The 23085-nt window shown below is 42.1% G+C and overlaps 1 protein-coding gene across 1 annotated transcript; it reads right to left on the bottom strand.

Annotated features, from left to right (window-relative positions):
• Window positions 1–2681: 2681 nt before the first annotated feature.
• ZBTB11 (zinc finger and BTB domain containing 11) lies at window positions 2682–21736 on the bottom strand. Its single transcript, XM_082279297.1, has 11 exons — window positions 21252–21736; window positions 17986–18221; window positions 17186–17417; window positions 15241–16040; window positions 13002–13181; window positions 12275–12511; window positions 11747–11891; window positions 10576–10693; window positions 7861–8019; window positions 7215–7390; window positions 2682–5893 (listed from the first exon to the last, which is right to left on the bottom strand). The coding sequence occupies exons 1-11, from the start codon at window positions 21559–21561 to the stop codon at window positions 5361–5363; spliced, it is 3126 nt and encodes a 1041-aa protein (XP_082135423.1). The 5' UTR covers window positions 21562–21736; the 3' UTR covers window positions 2682–5360.
• Between the last annotated feature and the right edge of the window lie 1349 nt (window positions 21737–23085).

The raw sequence follows: 23085 nt of genomic DNA, 5'->3' as shown, positions 1-23085 counted from the left end.
GTCACTAGAACTCTTTCTGGGCTGCTGTAAGATAAGATAAATCTGTTTGGAGAAGCAACAGAGTTTCAAGAAGGCTTATTGTTTGTGTAGTTGGTAGCCTTAAAGGGTGTTCTGCAAAGAGGTTGGGGTTTTTTGAATTCCTTATAAAACTACAAGCTGAAGAATGCTGAGTAGTTCTGCCCTTAGGCTACAAAAGGGAAGGTTATGTTCTAAACTCACCAAAATTTGTTGTCTTGTGTCTCTGGCATGAGACACTAGAACACCGTAAATATTGGACAATTAACAAATTGGTTACTTTATCCTGTTAACACATCCCTTATTTCTTCTGGTTTCATTAGCAAAAAGATCTCCTATTGTTGTCTAATTTTGAAATACTGGCATTTTATGTAGTGCTTAGGAAAGCTGTTCATGTCTAATTATGTGGAGCCGTTGCCTGGGGGTAGGTGTGTAGTTATCCATGGACTCAAGAGCACAGAACATCAGCTGTTACACTTGAACTCTGGACACAGCATGTTCAATTCATGTTTGCCAGTTCACATTTAGTAATCGGCAGTGGTGGGAGCCCAAGATTTACTGCCCAAACCTTTGAACTCTGCAGCTTTTTGAGGTCTGGACACTCCAATGCCAGCTGCCCCTCAGGCTGGGTAAGGAGGAGGGAGGAGTGGCAGCGACATCATGGCTGGTAAAATGAACTTCCTGATGCAGTGGCATGGAGCAACATCTGGAAAACCTCTGCTTGGCGTGTGGCTCAGTTCTTAAATTTGTTTCTTGGGACTGGATCTCCTGATGAGATGGATACACAGAAAGTGTTTATGGTAGCAAGAGCTCCACTGAAACGTGAAATTATGAGTCCATATTGCTGTTTATTGATGCCAAGCTATTAATCTAAAGGTAATGCAAGTTATAATAAAAATGTAATTGTCTTTCCTTTTCTCCCCCAGCTTCCCCTAATTTGTAAACATGGTAGTTGCACATAAGGTGTTTGCTGATGCTCAGTAGCTCATTACAGAACCATAGCAGTGCCATGATGACGAAGTGTAGCTGTGGGAACCTTCCCTACTCACACCAGCTGCTCTCTACAGCTGCAGGCACTGAACAGGTAATGGTGGAACGAAGGCCTAAGGGAGTGCTTTAGTTTTGTTACTCAGGTGCTTGTGTAACAATCCTGTTCACACGTGAAATTTAAAGCCAGGACAAGAGCTTGCACTACTCCACATCTAAAAGCACCACTTAAGTCAGCAAAGCTGTAAGGCAGGGCACGTGACCCCTGACAAGAGACAAAGCCTGCAGGACAAAATTTTTCCATGGGGAACAAGAAAAACCTTCTTTCTGCAAAGTCTTTTAAAGGTCACACGAGGCTTGTAAGGATGTTCCCCAACAGCCCTACACTTGAGGGTGACAACGGAGTGACCAGGGCCTCTCCTGCAGCAGCTGGACATTTCTGCACAAGAATAAGCCTCAGTTAAGAGCTGCTTGAGAGATGCTGGGGGGTTCCACACGTTGTCAGCACCAGCTGTAGACTGGCTCCTGAATGTTATCATTATACACTGATGCTGTAGAAATTCATGGTGCTTCCTTTAACAGGGAGGAATGACATGGTTGTAGCTCCAGTAGAAACAAAGTGGGGCAAAAATTATCCACACATCACTTGGCTGTTGTCCATGATAGTTGAACCCATGTGGAGCAGCAGTTGTTCAACAGAAGCCTTCCTTACTCCTTCAGCAATCAGCCTTTTGAAACCCCCATTTTTCTTTATGTATAGACTTAGCTTGGTTACTTACAGGGGCTCACAGAGGAGTTAGTGTGCTAAAAAACTCCTAGCATTCCCTTAGGATGAACCACAGAAGATAATCAGGCTTTCTGCAACATTGGTGCTGCCTTGAAGATCCTGTAACAGCAAAGGGAAAGGCACAGGACACTGTTCCCAGACCTGGAGGCAGCTGTACAGCTCATCCTTCAGCCAGGAGAGTGACACTGCAGGACAACTTCCACACCACAACCCCTGCTCAAATACCCATCCCAGGGCAGAGACCAAGATGGAAGTGCTGGCTGGTGCTTGCTTTGGAGTGCAGTGTTATGGACACCCAAGTCAAGAGAAATTAACATTTGAAACAAACCAAAATGGTTACAGCTGGGTACCAGAGGGCCGAGCAGTTGCCTCACCCACCGCGAGGACTTGCAGCCAAAGCAATTTCAGGATCACTACACTCGGTGTTTCATTAGCACTGTGCTCTTGTACAGCCATGTTCTGACACAATTCAGGAGGGCAGTGCCTTTCCTTTCCTTTCCTTTCCTTTCCTTTCCTTTCCTTTCCTTTCCTTTCCTTTCCTTTCCTTTCCTTTCCTTTCCTTTCCTTTCCTTTCCTTTCCTTTCCTTTCCTTTCCTTTCCTTTCCTTTCCTTTCCTTTCCTTTCCTTTCCTTTCCTTTCCTTTCCTTTCCTTTCCTTTCCTCTCCTTTCCTCTCCTTTCCTCTCCTCTCCTCCCCTTTCCCCTTTCCCCTTTCCCCATACAACATAATTCTCTGAGCCTTAAGCAAAAATTAAAAAGCAGGGGTTACTAGAACTATTCAGGCCATAATCTGTGTATGGAATGTGAAATACCGAAGAAGAGTAAGTAATTCTGTAACACCTTCTTTCCCCAGGAAAAAAAAAGATTTTTCTTGAAAGAGCAATTCATGGCAGAGCTCAGTTTATTTGATGACAGAAATAACCGTAACTTTATACATCTAACACTAAATAAAAACAGCAGAATGTACAAATCAAATTCATTATGTACAGGAATTCACTAGGAATACTTAATGAATGGACACTTCTCATGAACTTTGTTTTTAAAAAAATCAGATACCAACTGCGTATTTGCAGCCTGACTTTTGCAGAAGGGTAGTGAATGTCTTAAGTGCTGAAGTCCAAAGAAAAACATAAGGCAACTCCACACATATGGGAACAGCAAAGCCAAGAGTGACACTCCCTACTTACCTCACGCCGTTCGGAAAAGGTAAGGCACAGCATGTTAGGAAAGGGGAGCCACAACATTCAGCTTTGACATTCCTGGCTGAATCTTGTTTAGAAAACAACCTTTTGTGATTAGTTTGGTTGGTGGTTGTTTTTAAACAGCAGATCATTGAGTCAGTAAAAGCATTCTGACAGTGGATAGGAAGGCTCCGAAATTCAGATTCACTTCTTCCATAGGCTGGGCAAATAAATAAATGCACCAAAGATTAAACTAAGGTGCTGGTAATATTCTTTTTTGTAAGGTAACACACTAAATATACAAATAATGTTCTAGCACTATTTACAGCTATTTTTCCTTGAACACTTACTCACTTTAGTAATACATAATTATTTTTAGCACACAAACATTGAAGTAAATTTTCAAGTTTACCTAGTGCTCTTTTAAATCTTTTTCCATCATAATGGCAGTATTTTAATTTTAAGCAGGATGGCTATCTCCAGATTCTTTACCATACAAAAATTCAAGTTACAGCTAGCAGTAATTTTTCTTTAATATTCATTTTAGTTTTACTCCATTTGGTAATTAGAAAATAATACAATTGTAAAGGGCTGCAGGATATATAAATAACTACACTGTTTCTCTGAAATAAGACCCTGACTTTTGAAATAGGCATCTACAAATTAATCTGGATCCAAGACAGGAACTCAAACAAAAAAATTTCAACAACTGCTTATCTACCGAATTGCAAAGTATAAAAAGAACAGTCCATTCTGTAGCTTAGTAGACAGATATCCACATAGTTAAGTAAGATGAAAAGTAGAAATACTAATTGAAATGAGGTGGTTACTTTGCCACAGGGTTTGCTTAAATTTGTTCAGTGGATCTGTTTCACAGGTAGCCGAGTTCTGTGCATGTCACTTTATATATGAAGTTTACCCTGCAATAGTTCTGGCTGCTCAGGTATCTTGCTGCTGTCCAAGTTAGGAAATACGTGATACCACTACAGACTGAGAAGGATGTAAAGACTACAGCTCTGATTGTTCACATGCAAAGCACTTTCAGTCTCCTTGACAGATATGCAGCTTGCTTTAAAAACCACGCAGCAACGAAGGAACCCACACCTTGTACTGATTTATATGTGCCCTGTTCATGGTATTAAACCAGGGACATGGAAACCTGGGCCAAGCACAGCTGTCATTCACACTTACTTGCAGGAACACCCAGTAAGGATTTGTCCAACTATGTGGTGCAACACTAGGTATCAACTGGCCCTAGAAGTACTTTTCTTAAAGCAGCAGTAATACGGTTTTCTAGAGATTCTGGTAATTTTGAGACAAATCTAAATTTTACCCCATACTAAGATTTTCATATCTCTCTACCCTGATATTGTCATGTGTCCTGCTTGGGCATTAGCAGGCCTCCTCCTTCCAATACAAGACAAGATCAGTCTGTAACTAGCTGGACTTCCTCAGTTCCCAAAGATGTGTTCCATTAGTTCCTTTGACAGTTTCTACATCAAATGTACAGCAAAGTTAGAAGCATCCATCATCAGGTTGCCTGCTTTGGGTACATACATCAGTGCTGGCAATAGCTTCCAAACAAACATCGCTGAGCTAAACATGACTCTGTACAGAGGCTGCAGCATAACCTCCTCCCTTACAAATGAAAAGGAGTTCACTTCTCTAAGTAGTCTGCCTATGGTGGGCTGTCCTCTGGTCAACTTAAATCCACAACCATCCTGGAGAAACACTCCCTCAGACTTCAGCAGATTCCTGCCCATTATCTATAAAACATTTTACAGCGTTTTGCTGAACCTTGGACCAGCCACCCACACACCTGGAATTTAAATAAGTTCTTCAGAACTGGGATTCACTAAATGCCAACGGTGCATTTGCCCAGAGAAAAAAAGCTTCAGTTTTTCTGTATGTCATATTAAGCACACGCTACACAAAGCATTCTACCACCTCCCTTGTCTTGGGAGGAAACAGACAGAATCCAATACAGGTAATTTGCTCACAAACTTGATGAAATGCACATTAAAACAAACAAAAAAGCTACCAATAGCTGTGCATTTCTAGTTTTTAGTGCAGCCTTTTTATATGTTTTTTTCTTCTTAATTTTTCAAAGTTACAGTATGATACTCACTCCATGACACAAAAACATTATTTTAACCTTTTTTTTTTTTTTTAAGTTATAGCCAGTATAGAAATCTTAGCTTTCAAAGCCTTGGCCCACACTGGAGTATTGGAACTTTTTCCCTCTAATGCATGGTGCAGTATTCTGTCATCACAACATTCAGTACTGAGGATTAACCATTTGAGAACAGGCATCACTGAAAGCCTCAGATAACCCGTTAAATATTTGGCTCTCACAGATCATAGAACCTTACACTTCTTGCTCTCTCATATACTAAATTGGCTCCGTCTTCGTTACATGGGCCACTTCTACTTCTACAGTTTCAATGGCCTGTGACACTTCAGCCATTTTCTGTCCTTGCTGTTGTGCCAGTACGTAATTTACCACCTGCATGATGCTTTGGTCAGAAAGGGTAGAGACTGATGTACATTCCTCAGTAGCTGCAACTGCTTCGATGGCTTCGAGAGTCTCTCCTGTCACTACCACAGTCTCGCCCTCACCAGCACCAAAGCTGATCTCGGTTTCCTGCTCCTGCATGTCTGACGCTAAAATGCTGATGGCATGTTCCACCTGCGTCCCCTGGTTGTGAAACTGAAGAGTATCTTTTTCCAGCATGATTTTGCAGGGTATGTAGTCCCTGTGGAACTTGGTCATGTGCTTGCGCAGGGTGCGCGCGTCGATGTAGGCCTCGTTGCACACAGGGCACACGTAGGGCCGCTCCCCGGTGTGCGTCCGCACGTGGCGCTTCAGGGAGCGCGCGTCCGCCCAGGCCACGCCGCACGTCAGGCACTCGAACGGCTTCACACCTGCGCGGGGCAAAGCAAGGAAAGGTGACCCGGAGCTCACAGGGAGCCAGGATCAGCGCAGACAGGGACGGCAGCAGTGTGGGAGAGCAGAGAACACTGTACTGCTGCCATGTAAGAAAGAGATCCTGTTCACCATTTCTGTGGAACAACATATGCAAGCATCATGCATTCAATGGTGACATTTTCCACAAGTGCCCAGCCCAAGCCAACACTTCGCTTTTAAAAACTTTTCAAGATTCCTTTTAATGCAGTTTCTTCCTTATTTTAAGTGTACAATGCTTAATGGAATTCTAATAATTTATTTTGCTGGCGATGCCTTTCCGAAGCCATGTTTTACTGCGCAGAATTTGTCACTTATATTTCTAGTCACCCTTTGCTTCTGTAAATCCTCCTGTACACCTACAGCTTTACCCCTCCTCTTCCACACTGCATATGTTCAAATACAGCATCTGATGTTTGTATAATCTTATTTTCCCTCATAACATCTGAGTTCTGTGGTCTGTAACATCTAACGAGGTGTATGGGTGGTGACAAACACCATCTCACTACTGGCTCTTCCTCTGTGACAGTTACTCTAGATTTAGGCTGAGCACCTACTACAGGACACTTTCTCTGTTTACAAACAAACACAAAATCTCTATTTCAGTAGTTAGACACCTGTCAGATTTACTCATAAATGCTCTCTAAAAGGAGACATGCTTCAAAAAAAACCAAAAAAAAACGGTTTTGCTCCGAGACAGGAGAATATACAGGCTCCCAAAACAGCTGGAAGAAACAAATACTCAAAAATCAAATTCATACTTCATCTAAAGCAAAAATGCATGTACTTAAAAAAAAAAAAATATATATATATATAAAAAAAGTTTTCATATTTTTCCCAAACATCATATAGTTTACCACTTGTTATAAATCAAGAAGTTGATCAATTTCCAACATTGGTCCTTTTTGTTTTTTAAATTTAGGCCAATCATTCTCCTATCTGAAGAGTACTTTGTTAACTGCGTGCACCTTTGAAAGTAGAGAATATTTTACCCCTCTAAATCACTTGTAAAAAAGTTCCTCTTCTGTTCAGGTTCTGAGGAAAAATTGTCACAGTCCCTGTGTGTGACTGGAGTTTTAGCAAGACCCCAACAGCAACTTCTGGTAATCACTGGTAGCAAGGTACCAAACCAGGATTCGCATAAAACTAATTGGAGAATCTGTAAAAACTCCTCCATGTCTTGCCAGACAGGACACATGCAGACTCAAAGAAACAATTACCCCTTTTTCCATCATGTTTTTAGGGGCTGAGGGATGCCATGACTAGTTCTGTTCTACATACCTTCATGATTGTTCATGTGTCTCCTATATTCCCGGAGCTGTGTAAACTTTCTTCCACAATGCTCACAAACTCGTTCCAGATTTTGTTTTGCTCTTCCTTTTTTACCATGTGTGGCTTTCTTTACATGCCTTCTGTACAAAGCTTTCTCATAAAATTCTTTTCCACATACATTGCACCTAAAATGTGTTAAGTGAGAAATCTATTAAACCTATTATTGTACACTTATGTCTTTTAAACCAAAATGCACTTTAATGATGGTAGGCAAAGTTTAATGGGAATACTGTCTTATATGGCAAGTAGTTCCATAATTAGAAGTCATTATTGTTGGACTGAACTACATTTTCTCTTATCCACAGCCACAAAGCTTCCACTTACCCTTCTAGAGAAGTGAGATCACATACGTTTCTAACTTCATTGATTGCATTTATCCTCTTATGACTTCACATGTCTTACTTGCAGGACTGTGTCCCAGGTCAGCAGCTAATCCACACTATTTAAAGTCACCCACCCATTCTCAAGTACTCAAGACCCCAGTCACCATCAATCCATTGGTACTTTGAAAGTAGGCAGTGCCTTGTTGACTGGCTGTGGATCTGTATAACCTCACTTTGATTAGTACATTTCAGTTAAATTAATTTCCTCTTACCTATAAGGGTCCGTGACAGAATGAGACTTTACATGAGAATACCAGTCTTTCTTCCAGCTGTAACATTTTCCACAGAACTGACACTGAAATGGCTTCACACCTAAATGTTTATTCATATGCTGCCGAAGATCCCGAGCTTCATAGAAACTCTTGTCACACCTGTAACATTGAATGTTTTAGCATCCCATACAAGAAAGGCACTGATTTCAAAGGCACTGAGACCCTCTTCTTTAATGGCAACTGTTTGAGAACACCTACTGCATCATCAGTATTTATTTAATACTTAAGTATTTAATAATTATTTATTTAAAGCACAATCCCATTCTAAACTACGAAAAATTAAAAAGAACAGCAGCTTATTTGAAAGCCTGCAATAAAACCTGAAGACCTCTGAAACCTTTTTGTCTGTTATGAGTAACTATATCCTTTCTGCTACCAACTGGGTGACATCAGAAATTTATATTATACCATATGAAAATATGAGGACAGTAATAGCTGCTTCTTCCCTCAACCAAAGAGGACTGACACCAAGATAGATGGAATTTGTTGTTTTTAATGCTCAAAAGTAGGGGTTTTTTAGAAATTTAAGAAACCAAATTCATAATCCTGCAAGAAAGCATCTGAAAGTAGTGATACTCATTCTTTAGCTTGCTGCTTGTACACATCTTAACCCAGGCAAACTCATGGTTTTCCTTCATTTATACTCTGCCATAGTATGACTATACAGCTCCTCTTGGTCTGCAAACTACAGTTTGGTTTAATCAAAAACATGGTTCCTCCCTTGAAAGAAATTCTGCTGCTCATCTCTCTCTCTTCCTCATGTAACAACATACAGCTGTATGACTCCAGAAAGGACAGAGGCAGAGCAATGCCAGCAAGCAAAGGTGGAGGATTCAACTTCTGTAGTATCAACCACTGGTATAAGGGAATCTCAGAATTCACAACATCCAGTGGAATCTGAACATGAAAAAGGCTTCCATACAGGAACAAAACATTTAATGTTACATTCCCTGAATAATGGGTATTTTGGAGAGGAAAAGAAGTCTTCCTTGCTTTTGAGGGAGAAAAGAAAAAAAAAAAGATTAACAGTCTTTGAGCCACCCAAACAACCTCCTCCTCCTAGGCTGGAAAATCTGACTGCTCCAGTTCAAATGGGACTCTCAGGGATCCTCAGTTTGCACATCCATATCAAAAAGTATCACAAAGACCCCTCAGGGGCTTGAATGGGGTTGGCACTTGGTGCTCTCTCCTCAAGGATTCTTATTTGGAAAAGCCATTAGAGAAGTAAAAAACTCAAGCAACCACCACCCTCTAACATTGTCATGCATTACTGCAACTTAAACACATACTTCACTGCAAAACTTCCATGAACATTTTAAAGAAGTAATTCATAGTTAGCTTTGCTCAACTAGGCCAGAAGTTCAGACTGAAGCCTGACAGGGAGCTTTCCATTCCCAGCCACCAAACTAAAAAACTGAAGTCTGGTTATTGCTTAGTGAAGCTCTCTAAGCCACTTGTGACAACATGAATTACATCCTTAGTAGAGACCTTCGCTGAAGAAGCAGCAAGGACTGTGGCTATTTTGAAGAAGCTGTGGAGTCAAAGTATCTTCTCTGTCAAGGTGATCTCTTGCACCCATGGCTCTACTGCCTCGAGTAAAAAGTTTTTGTTTATAAATGTATTTCACCTTCAAAACTAAAATTCCCTAGTATAGACTTCCCTAGTATCTTTCAGGAAACAGTGTCTGTGCATCCTCTCAGCTCTGTTCTTTGTATTTTTAGAATTAATACTTTTAGCATTAAAAATCACTACATAAAACCATTGCTGACAGACCTGAAGTAAGTTTTTGTAATTTAGAAAACAGCATTTTTGGTAGCATGCGGCACTACTGAGATACTTTAAGCAATTCTTTAGATTATTACTTCCTTTAAAACTTTGAGTTGCTACAGGCAATCAGATAAATTGTACCACTCCTCTTAATATCTGACAGAGCTTCCCAGGGACCTCATTGTGAGTTCCAAAATTAAGCATTATCTGTCCTTCTGCAGGGCACTTGAAAGGTTCCCTATAGTCCTCTTGGTCATGGAAAAAGTACCCATGTTTTGCTAGTGCACTAACACACCTTCCAGTTACAGTTTCTGCTTACCAGAAGTGCACAGTGCTATTATTTAAATAATAATAAATGCCATTAACAATAAATGCCACTTATTGCAATATTATGTTTTATAATCAAGAGAACTGCAACAGTCAGTCTCAGTTGGTGAAGTTCCTGCACAGCCATTTCCTAAACACAGCAATGCATACAAGCGCAGGACACTGCAGACCCTACAGGACATCTTCAAACCAAACTGAAATCAGCTGTCACACTAAAAGACAGCAAAACCAGGCTGAAGGCCCTTGGCCTCTGACAACCTTACACTCTTTTATCTGCCCTACAAAAAAGCTGTACACCCACACAGCTACTGATTACAGCACCAATTACAGTGCAGTCATCAGAGAACAGCTGCATGAAACTAGAGCTAGGTAACAGTTTAAAACCAAGCTTTTGCTCTCCAGGACACGTATTTACAAAAATGCATTTTTTATTCTCATGCTTTACAAGTCTTATCCCAGGCCAGTGGAACAGTTTTATGCTACAACAAGGAGCTGCTTTTAATCTTGAAAACTACTATGACCATTAATGCTAAGATTAAAACCACCCATCACCTGACTTACTGAGTACACTGATATCCACGAACTTCAGGCTTTGGCTGATGTTTCTTTATGTGTTTACTGAGTCCTGATGCCCTGTGGAAGGATTTTCCGCAGATGGAGCAAAGGTATTTGGATTCTCCTGGCAAAAACAAAACAAAATATGTTACCAAGCCAGGCCTCCATTTCTCCGGAGTGCTTTGTGAGACAGGTTCATAATAATTCATATATAATTTATTTCAAGTAATCAGAGCAGTAAGAGAAGTTGGTTTAATTACACCCTAATGGAATTTTAAGGTGTATTTGTATGTGTTAATGTAATAATATACAAAGGGGGGAGTAGGAACTCTAAATTACTTTATTTCATGTTTTTAAACATAGGTACATCACTGCAACTATGATTTAGTCAGGAAAAGTGAGCAGCCTAAAAAACCGCCCTCTTGTGTGATAAAAGCCTGTGTTTATGTATTTTGCAACTTTTTCAGCAACACAGCATTGCTTATGGATTATTGCTTGTATCTTGCATTTGTGGAAAAACATCTTAAAATAAAAGTTTCTGCTCCATTCCATCAATGTAGGAGTGATGACTACTAATATAAATTCCTTAATTTCAGGAACACATTGTCCTAACTGAATATCTCTCCTGATTCTGCCCAGCCCAGAAAACCAGAAACACAGACAATGTTTACACATTACAATTTTAAAACTCTGCTTGTATTAAATTATTATATTGTCATCTTTCACATGCTAAGATCTTTCAAGACACCAGGCTTTATAAAATGTCAGTATTAGTACAGGAAATCCTGTAAAATGTATATGGAGATTCTGAGACATTTAACTTAGCATGTTTTCCTCTAAAAGGACAGGCTGGAAGATTAAGTGCTCGAGAATATCCCAGCCTGTTGCCTATTTTTTGTTGAACTGACATGATACAAGAATTAAACATGTACATAAAACCACAGGAACAGACCAACCACAATTCCCCATTCTTGCATAGAACATCTGCATGATAACATTAAACTTTGGTAAAAAGCCCCAGAAAATGACTATTTACCTATATCTCAGCTGCCTGACCAGAAGAACAAACTACCACTTATTTTTTTAAACAGTTCCTTTGACACTGAAGAACAATGTTAAAGTTCAGCAGAATACAATAGCCAAGCAAAAGAAAAGGATTCCTTTTCACATTACTTACCTGTATGAATGCTCATGTGTTCCTGAAGACTTCTTTTTGTGACAAAAGACTTTTCACACAAGTCACACTTGAACTGTTTCTGTACTTCATGGAGAGCTAAGTGCATTTTTAATCCATGCTTATATGTAAAGGTCTTTCCACAAACCTAAAAAAATCCATACGTGGTGGAATAGGACAAATAAAACTAATCATTTAATAGGTGTTTAACTTCAAACAGAACAAAACCTCCTGTATTTCTTGGGAACTAGAATGGCCAAGCCTGTGATTTTGCACCAGTGACACAACTGGTCTGTTAAGAATAATTGAAGGAAGACATTCTTCTAGACACAAGAATATAAACTTGCACAACTCAAGTTCATTCTAATTTTCTCACTCTTGGACTGCAAGCAATTTCATCATGAATGCTGCAGCAGTTTTCCCTATTGTGAAGTGACCAAGATTAACATAAATTTTAGCGCAGAGTATCAATACCAATGTATTGGTAATAGAGAACATTACTAATCTGATTAGAGAGCAAAAGGACTTTACCTTGCACGCATGGGGTTTGACACCTGTATGTTTAAGCATATGTATTCTGAGAGAATAGAGCTTAGGCAGAGTTCTCCCACAGATGTCACACACAAACTCCCGCTTGGTTCTCCCTTTCACCGAGGACACGCCTGTCCCCTCGGCGCCAGGAGCTGCGGCGGTGGCGTCCGTCTTCCGCGTGTGCCGCACCAGATGGGCGCGCAGAGAGGCACCGTACTGGAATTCTTTCTTGCACAACTGGGACAGAAAATATTACAGCTTTACTTTGCATGTAACAGAATTATTTAAAACAACAAGAAAGTACTCAAATGTTTTAAGCACAGTAATATGATTAGTTAAATCTATAACTTGACTCCAACAGCCATTTTGTCTCAGGTTAACGAATAGTTGTAAACTTTTATTTTATGGCTACTGACAGAACCACTGGTCACTTCCTAGTGAGACTAACTTCCAGTCTAATCTAAACATAAATTTACTGGTAGGGTTAAAAGCAAATCACTGTCTTGAGCAGCAAGTCACACACTGCTGTCAGGCCAAGTGGCTGCACCCCATTCTACCTCACCCCATCCAGATCAAGGCTGTATCCAACTCTGAAATCCGTAAGGAAAATAAATGTATGTACAAAAAAAGGCAAGGAAAAATAATTACTAATATCACTACTGAATTAATTTTCATGAAGAGGAAGGTCTACACACACAAAAAAAACCACCCCAACCCCTCAACTTACTGGGCATTTATATTCTTTAGATCTTTCATGTTTCAGCGTGTGCATTATAAGCGCATAGCGCCGCTGGAACACCATTCCACACTCAGTGCATTTGTGCTGAGCTTCCACTTCATTATTTTCCGTGGTCTCTCTTTTGGGCTGTTTCATTTTTTTTCCTCTTTGTACCAGCTTCATGGCAACCTAAGTTGGAAAAACAGAACCTTTGAATGAATTTTACTGCACTGTACTTCATACCCTGTCTGAAAGCCTGTATTAAAAGCTGATGTTTCTGTGTTACTGTAATACCTCTTCATTTTGCTTAGCTTAGTTGCTAGAAAGTTACCTCATTTCAGTTCACTACAAAACAGATCTCAGGGTGAGTGAAAAACCATAAACTTATTATTATGATGGTCCCACAGTGACTTACCAATTCAGGGACAATGAACTCTTCAGCCCTGAGTAACTGCCTAAGTGGCAGCTAAGGGATAGTTACAGAAGAAGCACAGAGTACTGCCAGTCATGATCTCTATCAAGTTAAGAGCATTCCAGCTTTCCTAGAGACTTTTTATCTAGAAATAAGGCACTAGTGGGTTTTTGTCAGGTGGTACTGGCAGTGCTACCTGGAGCTGATAATCTCATCTTCCTTCATAGAAACTTGCTGCCAAATTCTTTAAAAGCCAAACTGTAAGTAATCATATTGAAATGTCCTGTAACCTGTGTCCCCTTTGGGTTTCTGAGAAGGCAAGGGAAGGAAGTACAACCACCCCTATTTCTTCATCTTGTTCTCCCAACAAGTGAGGTGCCCAGCAGTTTTTGAAAACATGCCAGCCCTTCCATGCCTCTGAAAACTAAACTGAAACTCAACACAGAGAAAAATTTTTAATGTATTTTTAAAAAAAATTTCCTGTTGCTCTGATAACTTATGCAAACTTGGCTAAATTGTGAAGCCACAAAAATAATTTTGTTCAGTATATGAGTAGTAAGAGCTAGGAAAATAATTAATTCCTACAAAGCACATCTCATCCCCAATATCTCCATGCCAGGTGCAACTACTGTAATTTAAATTGGCAGTATTTTTCCTGCCATCTCTTTCCTGTTACTCTCCCAGCATCAAAACTGGAAACTCAGGAGAGTGTTTCTTTCCTGAAGCTTATATGACATCCCATGACATATGGGAAAGTTGAGGGATGCATGAGACAAAACAATAAAAGCTACTAACAAGTTAGGAAAGCAGAAACCTATTCCTGAGTCCGATCCCAAGCAATTCCTTTTTTCCATAGGTCTGTGGACCTCATCTGTCAAGGAACTGGATTTAAAAACTGCAAAATAAATTAACAGGAACTATCCCCAAAGGTAAATATTCTCCCTTCCAAAACAAAACCAAACCAAACCAAACCCTGGCACTCTCTAACCAGCAAAAATAGGTTGCTCAAGTATTTTGATCACACAAATTTTAACGTCTGGTCTTTAAGCTGTCCATCTGTAAAAAACCACAAATGCTACAGTTTCTGTCAATTAGGGTGTTGTAACAATAACAAATTATTCCCCTGTGTGTGGGACTGGTGGCTCTAGTATGCAAAACTCTCAGGACTCCTCTGGAAACTAACAGCTCTTTAGAAGACTTTGCCAACATGCAGTGAAGTGCACTCTGTCACAAACTAAATGCATGAATGCCCCTTGAGAAGAATGTCAACTACCCATAGACAATGAAAGAAGAAAGGCTCTCAAAGGGGAAAGAGTAATAAGACTGTTTCATTAAAAAAAATTGTAAATGGAACTAGTTCAGTTACTACACACTTAGTATGTTCAAGTGCTAGAGTTTTTAACACCAGTGCTCTTTGAACCTTTCTCTTAACTGACCCCAATCTGAAGGTAGCAGGACTGCATTACTGTGACTCCTGACCACATCTTAATATCCACATGGGATGTAAGATTTTTCATTCCCAACACTGTTTTCAAGTCTGAAGTGTAGGATCTCACTTCTCTAACAGATAAGTATTTGTATCTATGACAGACATACACAAGAGCTAGCTCAATTAAATTCACAGATCATTAAGAATTTTGCGGAGATAATACAACTTCTGTCCAACCATAACAAGCTGTGAGAAGATACTCGACCTAGGCTGTGGTCACCAAGCATTCTAAAGACCTTCAATGTGGAAGGAATACTGATGCCAAGTCAATGCTTCTGGGGTTTTGTTTGCACAACTGCCACAGCTTAGAAGTTACTTTGGTAACCACAGGTGTAATGACAGAATACCTGCTGCACTGCAGATTTAGGATTTGTCTTTCTATTCTGCAGTTTTTTCTCAATTCCTTTATGCAGTCTGATGTATCCCCCCTCACTGACTGAACGCTGGCGAAGTTTGCTTTTGTAAGTATCATCCTGGCTGGAAGCGAGGCTTTCTGGCTGGGAAACAGAGCTGCTCTGCTCGTTGCTTTTTTGCTTGAGTGTCTCTGAGGAGTCTTCTGAAGCAGAGTCCACATGGGCTTTATCACTGTCATTTTGAACTGTCTCAGTTTCCCTTTGATTCTGAGTGTCCATGGCTTCCACAGCTGATGGCTCAGTGCTGTGTCTGCTGTAGATGCTGTTTGAAATGTTCTCCACCAGCTGGATCTTGATGTAATTTTCAGTTGTTTCACACTGTTCCACAGGCTTGGAAGGATCACTCACAGCGGCCTCCAGAGGCTCTGGGTGCAGATCAGGCTGGGGTGCTGCTGCCTCCTCTGTCCCAGCAGAGGAAGGAGCTCCATTCACAGCTACTGGCACTTCACTGGCTGTGAGCTTAGCTTGCTCAGCACCATCCACGGGCTGCATCTCCACTTCAGCCTGCTCTGCTACATTTTGTGTTGACTCTACTGTTTGAATACCTCCCTTTTGGTACACCGTAATTTGTTTCTCTTCCATCTGTTTGTGCACATTCTCACAGATTTCCAGGACCTCTGACATGAAGAGATGCCGAGCGAGCATGGCCACTTCCGCCATACTACAGAAGTCAAATGTTAATTCTGAAGTATAAGCAAATTCCAATAAAGGCAGGAAACTGGACTTGCAGAAACCTACCAGGAATAAAACAAGATATTAGAGAAAATACTGATGACCTGAAATTACACCAAAATATCCCATGATGAAAACAGCAGTTCACCTTTGATACAGTTAAGTGTGAAATTTATAGCAAAACACACTTGGAAATAACACTGGAGCCCTTCGCTGGGACCCGGTTGTCATTTACACTAAAGCTGCCTCCTCATGTAGTTTCTACGTGTAAGTAAGCTCAGACAACTTTTCCAGTAACTAAGAAGAACTTAGGTAGTTTCCCAATAAAATTCTATGAGGAATATTTCAAGGTGCTGGGAGAGTCACAATACTTTTAGAGCAGATGAATTTAACCAAAGTCTTTCTGGACCTGCTACATTCAGAAAGTACTCAGGTCTTAAGTAACAAATGATGTGGCAGAAAAATAAGACAAGAAAGTAGCTATTGAAAACAATAAAGATATGGATATATAGATAGAACTGATTAAATATAAGAACTTGGTATAATTTTCCACAGTTGCATAAATAATAAATCAAATATTTAATGTGGGGAACCTTCTGGACTATCCTATTAGATGATTATTGTTCACCCATGTCTGTTGCTCATGCAGAGACAGTTATTAAGTGAGAAAGCAATGCAGAAGGCATATGTTCTGTACAGTATTCTTCATCACTACAAAGCTACTTTTAGAACATTTATTTTAGAATTGTCTCCTATCTTTTATGTACCAGGTCTGAGATATAAGCAGACATGTATGATTCCGCTTTACAGAACTAAGAAGCAATTTAGCATTCATTAAACTAAACAGCTCTCCAAGCAGCTTGTCAACATTCCCGCTTGATGTATTCAAGCATTTGATTTTCTTCCCTTTTTAACGTTTGTGACTAATACAAGGAGGGAACATGCCTAAGCAAGGTAAAAATCCATCCAAAGCCTCTCAGAAATTTTTAGATTAAATACCACAGCCCATGGAAAATCAGATTAGGCAAAATCAGACTGAACACTTTTGCATTAAGATCCACACAAAATACTTTTAGATTTTTAAAAGAGAGAAAAAAACAAGACAAAAAATTTGGTTGTCTTCAACAGTCAAAAAAGACTGAATTAAATACTGTACACCTTACTTAGGATATTATGATTTCTAGCTTTGAAACCCACAACAATTCACCTGACAGATCCACTACAGCTTCATGACTAGTGACAGCTCCCTTTTCAATGAAGAGCTCTCGGAAGTACTCGCTGTTGGCTGCCAAGACAGATTTGTGAGCTTTGTACTCCTCTCCTTCAATCAGCAAAGTCACATCACAGAACTGATTGGAAAGCCTCTGCTGATTCAGTTGGTTTAAGACTGACAGACAATGTTTGGAAGATGACTGCTTCACAAGGCCCTTACTGTCAACCTGTCATAAACAACATTATGAGAACTTCATTACATTTAGATTGTGCCTTTTTAAGCATTCACACTGAAACACAGAAAAGGATTATTTTCTGCAACCATACAATCAGTTCAAGCCTGTAGAATATACAGTTTAACTTTACTACTGCTTTCACTCTTTAAGTTTCACCCTCCCTCCAAACACAGTTAAAACAGACAACTGGAAAAATGGCAAGACACATTCAAACAGTTCTTTGACTGTATTTTTCTATGCTACAGTTTGAAACAGTTTCTAAATTCAAGTGTCTTTACGTGCATGTGAGCCTGCAGTTATGAACAAGAATTTTATACATCAATATAGTATCAAGAAACAGATATAGAGCCCAAAAGAACCTTGTATGTGATGTTTTACTGGCAATTTTGCCATTCATTTTATCTTAGATTCTGCACCCCGCAAAATATGCAGGCTGATTTTATTTCCCAACAATGATGCACTATAATTAATTTCATCACATGTATACCAGTAACCCATTTCTACATATTCAATATCTTTGACAATGCAAATCCATTCAGATGTAAACAATGGTACTTACAAATACAAGCTCGTGCTTTGCTATTGGCTTCTTCTTCACAGGCTTTGGGGATGCAGCTGGGATTGATGCTGTGTTACTCAATTCATCATCTGTCTCATTACTGTCCTCATGAGATTTTGCATCCAGTCCTAGCTCCTCCAGCATTTCAGAGGGATCTGAGAGAGATCTAGAGCGATCTAGCTTTTCCTGGCACTTGCTGCATTCTTTAATGTAATCTTTAACCTGCTTAAGAATACCTAAGAAAAATTAATGCAGCATGATTAGGCTTCTAATCTTAATTCAATTTACCTTAAACACATAACTACAATATGTAGGTGATTAGCAAAACACTGATAATTAATAATCAAAAATATTACATAGTAACCAAGAAAAATGCAGTCAGACACCTATACTTTCCCTCTCTGACTCATTATTACCAGCTGTGGTTCTCTCACACCATTTGCATGATATTGTATGTCACTACCAGTCATTTGAGACAGAACATTAAGAATGTCACTACATTAAGCAAACCCTCCTGGAAAGATTTTTAAGGCCAGAAAAAAAAATTATATTTAGACATTTAGCCTAATAATCCCAAGGTAATAAAAGCTATAACATAATCTTGCATTTAGCCCACGCAAATGGCTTGTTCTTACTGAAGACGACGGCAATTGGAAGCCTCACTTAAGGGCTTTTGCAAAATTAGGATCAACTGTGTTATATGCAATGACATGGATATGCATTATTAACACTGACTTAAATCAATTGCTTATGATTTTAGAATTTAAATAAATCAATTTCCCACCAGTACTTTACCAGTGTAACCAAGTATAAATGACAGGACCAGAGGAAATGGCCTGAATTTGTGCCAGGGGAGGTTTAGGTTGGGTATCAGGAAAAGATTCTCCCCCCAGAAGTTGGTCAGGCACTGGAACAGGCTCCCCAGGGAAGGGGTCACAGCACCAAGCCTGACAGCTCAGGAAGTGTTTGAACAATGCTCTTGGGGATGACTCTTGTAACTCTTGGGGGGTCCTGTGCAGGGCCTGGAGTTGTATTCAATGATCTTTGTGGGTCCCTTCCAACTCAGCACATTCTGTAATTCTATAAATAATTTTAGATACTCAAAAGGTCCTAAGCCCAGGGTCCTCTTCTAGATACCAAGGCATTTTCCATGCACGGCTTTCAATCCCAATTCATTTTCTTCACTAGGACAATATAAAAGCATACATAGCAGCTGGGTCTCTATGGTTCAAAACCCAGCAGAACTCAAAACCTTTGCAGACACAGACTTAGACTTGCTTGCTCACACCTTCTCAGAGCATGACATGCATGATCAATACATACACATCTCTGCAAGGATCAGGAAAACACAGACTTAAGGCAACCTAGGACATTCATGCCCATTTCAACATTTTTACATTTCCTTGATTTCATCTGAAATAAGACAGGAGGTCTCTGGCCTTCAAATCGCACCTCTAACACCCTTCCTAGCCATTCTCCAGCCTATTGCCTTGCAGTTACAGAACAGACACACCCCAAGATGATGCCCATCTCAGGATGACAGCTGGGCCAAAGCTGCTGTCCACTAGCAGCCAAAAAGTACTGTAATGGCAGGGAAAACATTGTTTTAAAGGAGACACAGGGAAGAAGCGTAATACTTGAACTGAAAGCATGGAATGGATTTTAGTATTCTCAGTGCAAGAGAAGTAAGAGAATATAGGATGTGCAAACAAAGGTGACCAGAAAGATCAAAGAATACAGAATGCTCTCTCCTGACAAACAGAAGCTACACTGAGGCCCATGGAGGAAGCTTCCAGCATAGGCTGAGAGTTGATGCTAGAACAGTCCAATGCTGGGCAGACAATGAGAATGCAGATAGAGGCAAGGAAACCAGTACCCAGAACGGATATACCAGCTTTGAGATGCCAACCTTTTTCACATGAAAAGGATCTTCAAGTCAATGAGATTTGGATTGGAGGGATGGGCTGCAGCTAGAGCAATACCCCTCCAAATGAAAATAGGGAAAACTGAAGCTGAAATGACAGACTTGCTGATGGATGAAGAAAGCGGAACAAGAGAAGCAATACAGACACACACTGGGCCCACAGCAAGTGAAAAGCAGGCTACTTGTTTAATGGATACCTAGGACTAAAAGTAGAACACTAAATCCAAAGGGAACATGTTATCAAGCCATTTCCTCAGCCAAAAGAAGGTCCAATTGGGAACTGCTGTTGTTCAGGCACCACCATTTGTATCAGCTGTGATATCACTCAGAACGCAGCTGAGAATTAGTCTGGTCTTTTCAGCTTCTCATTGCAAGAAAGAGACAAATATAACAATGAGTGCCAGGACTGCCAACCACCATTGGCAGCTGTAGAACTTAAACATGAACACCATCACACTCGTGGATGAGGTCCAAAGCTAACCCGGGTCACGTGGAATGGATTATCACCCTATACCGAGGGCACAGCTTGAGATGTCACTGTCTTAAGCAGACGGTGTGCAAAACCTGGAGGGGATAGCCATACTCCGTCTTTCCACATGTGCAAGGTACCACTACCAGACAAGAAGCCCTGGACAATTTGCTGACCAAGCTGCACTGTGCAGAGCGAGCCCTGGCTCTCAGGGTGTGACACAATGTCACTGCCCACAGACTACGTGCTTCGAGGTGGCGTTTAAAGGCACTGGTCACTCAGCAAGCGACAGTCCCCTCCTGGTCCCGCTGGGGAGGGCACACGGACGTTCCTTCAGTACAAGGGAGACAGGGAACTCCTGGAGCAGGTCCAGGAGAGGGCAATAAGGATGATTAAGGGACTGAAAAATCTTTTTTACAAGGACGGTCTGAGGGAACTGGGCCCAGTCAGCCTTGAGACGAGACGACTGAGAGGGGACTGCACTAACACGTATAAATATCTAAACAGATGGTGTCAGGAGGACGGAGCAAGGTCCCGGTGGCGCCAAGCAACAGGACAAGAGGCAACGAGCAGAAACTGATGCACGGGAAGTTCCACGTGAACAGGAGGAAAAATTGTAAAGGTGACCGTGCACCGGTACTGGCTGCCCAGAGAGTATGTGGAGTCTCCGTCAGTGCAGATATTCAAGAACCGTCCGGACGCAGTCCGGTGCCATGTGCTCTGGGGTAACCCTGCCTCAGCAGGGAGGCGGGACCGGATGACCCACTGCGGTCCCTTCCAGCCGCGATTCTGTGGCTCCGTGCCGCAGCAGCTGCAGCCCCGGCTCCGCAGCCGCGCCGTGCCCCGGCCGCCGCCCCCGCCCGCCGCGCTCACCTCTCCACCAGTACTTCTGCGAGAGCCCCTGCCAGGTCTGCAGGCGGGTGCGGTGCGCGCCGTCGGGCGCCAGGTGCGCGGCGCGGATGAGGCGGGCGCGGCGCTCGGCCTGCAGCACCACCTCCAGCTCGGCGAAGCGCTGCTGGTCGCGCTGCCGCCGCTGGTAGTACAGGGTGCCGCCGCGCACCACGTAGCAGGCGGCGGCCTTGCGGATCTTCCGCTTGGCGTTGCCCTCCGTGCCCGGCGCGTACGGCTCCCGCTCGTTCGTCAGGTACCGCAGGATGGCCAGGTAGCTCTCCTCGCTGGACATGGCGCGGCGGGGGCACGGGAGCCGCCCCCGCGCCCTCAGAACCGCGCCGGGGCTGCAGAGGAGTCTCCCGAGATAAGGGAAGGGGGATCGGGATCGGCCCCGGCCCGGCGGGAGCCGCGCCCGGGGGGGAACTGGAGTGTCGCGGCCCGCGGCGGCAGGAGGGAGGGAGAAGCTCGGGCAGCAGCGGCGGCGGAAAGACAAAATGGCTGCTGCACAAGCGGAAGTGAGGTCGGAGCCCCGCGCGCGCAGGAGGGGCCGGGAAGGGGCGGGCACGCGGGGAAGGCACCCGGGGGAACGGGTCCGCCATCTTGGAGCCGGGCAGAGGAGACGCCGGGCACAGGCCGCGGCGGGGCCGCGGTCGTGGCTGCGGGAGCCGGGGACGCTCCCGAGTAAATCCCTGTGCAGCCCTGGCGCCGAAAGGAGCGGCTTCTACCGCAGCACTGCCTCGGGGGCAAGAGCTGCGAGCAGATTGGCAGCGTCCTCCGTGCCGGCCGGGAGCAGCACCGGCGCCGCAGCCACGCCTCCCTCGGGGCGCTCAGTGCGCGCTGTTTTGTTTGTAAGAGGCAAGAAAGAAAATCCTTTAGATGTCGACTGCGCGTTTTACTTGTCCGAGCTTTGCGCTGGTTTTTACACCCTTAACAGAGATGAGAGGTAGGAACCGCGGGCTGACCCACCCAGGCAAAGCGCAGCAGCGACCCTTCCTCCCTGTGCTCGGTGCCGGCAGGACGCACCTGGAGCACAGTGATCCCCTAAGGCATCACCCAAACACACAGATTCTGACCACATGGAGCGAGGCTGGCCAAAGGCTCTATTTATGTAGAAAAAAGGGTTCTATATTTAGTGTTTTGATTTATTTTATTTTATTTTAAAATGGCAGTGGTCGAATACCAGAACAGGTTGCCTGAAGGAGGTTGTGGAATCTCCGTCCTTGGAGCTGCGTTCAAGTCTCAGCTGGATACTGAACAATCTGATCTAAACAAACACGATTTGAAGAAGGAGTTGGACTGATGTCCTCTGGAGATCCTTTTTAACTTAAACTATTTTGTGGGTCTGTGACAGACCTAGGTACTCCATTTTTTATGATAAATACTTGATAGAGGATCAACTACATTGCATTAGATAAACACAAGGGCTCATATTAATTTCCATGTTAATTCATTCTATTACATCTATGTTTGAGTTGAATAACGTGCTGTTACACCAGGTTAAGGCCCTGCTCAGAACAACCTGCTTCACTCGATGCACAGCTTGTGGGAGGAATAACCTGTTAAATTTTTTACTCTTTCTCCCCTTATCAGTTAGAACTCAGAAATAAACATCAAGGAAGAGTAATCATGAAGCACTTCTGTGCACCACTGCAGTGACACCAGGCAGCCAAAGCCTGCAAACTTCAAAGCATTAACAAATACTGACTTATTAATTAGTCATATCTGCCAATCAATTTCTATATATATCATTAATGGTATTTCAAGCAGATGGTAGAAGCTCATCTTGATTTTCAGCTTCTTAGCTGAAAGCATTCAC

Source organism: Coloeus monedula, assembly GCF_965178545.1.
Source record: "Coloeus monedula genome assembly, chromosome: 3".
Lineage (NCBI taxonomy): Eukaryota > Metazoa > Chordata > Aves > Passeriformes > Corvidae > Coloeus > Coloeus monedula.
The sequence above is the reverse complement of the archived record's forward strand: the minus strand, read 5'-3'. Positions and strand labels throughout refer to the sequence as shown.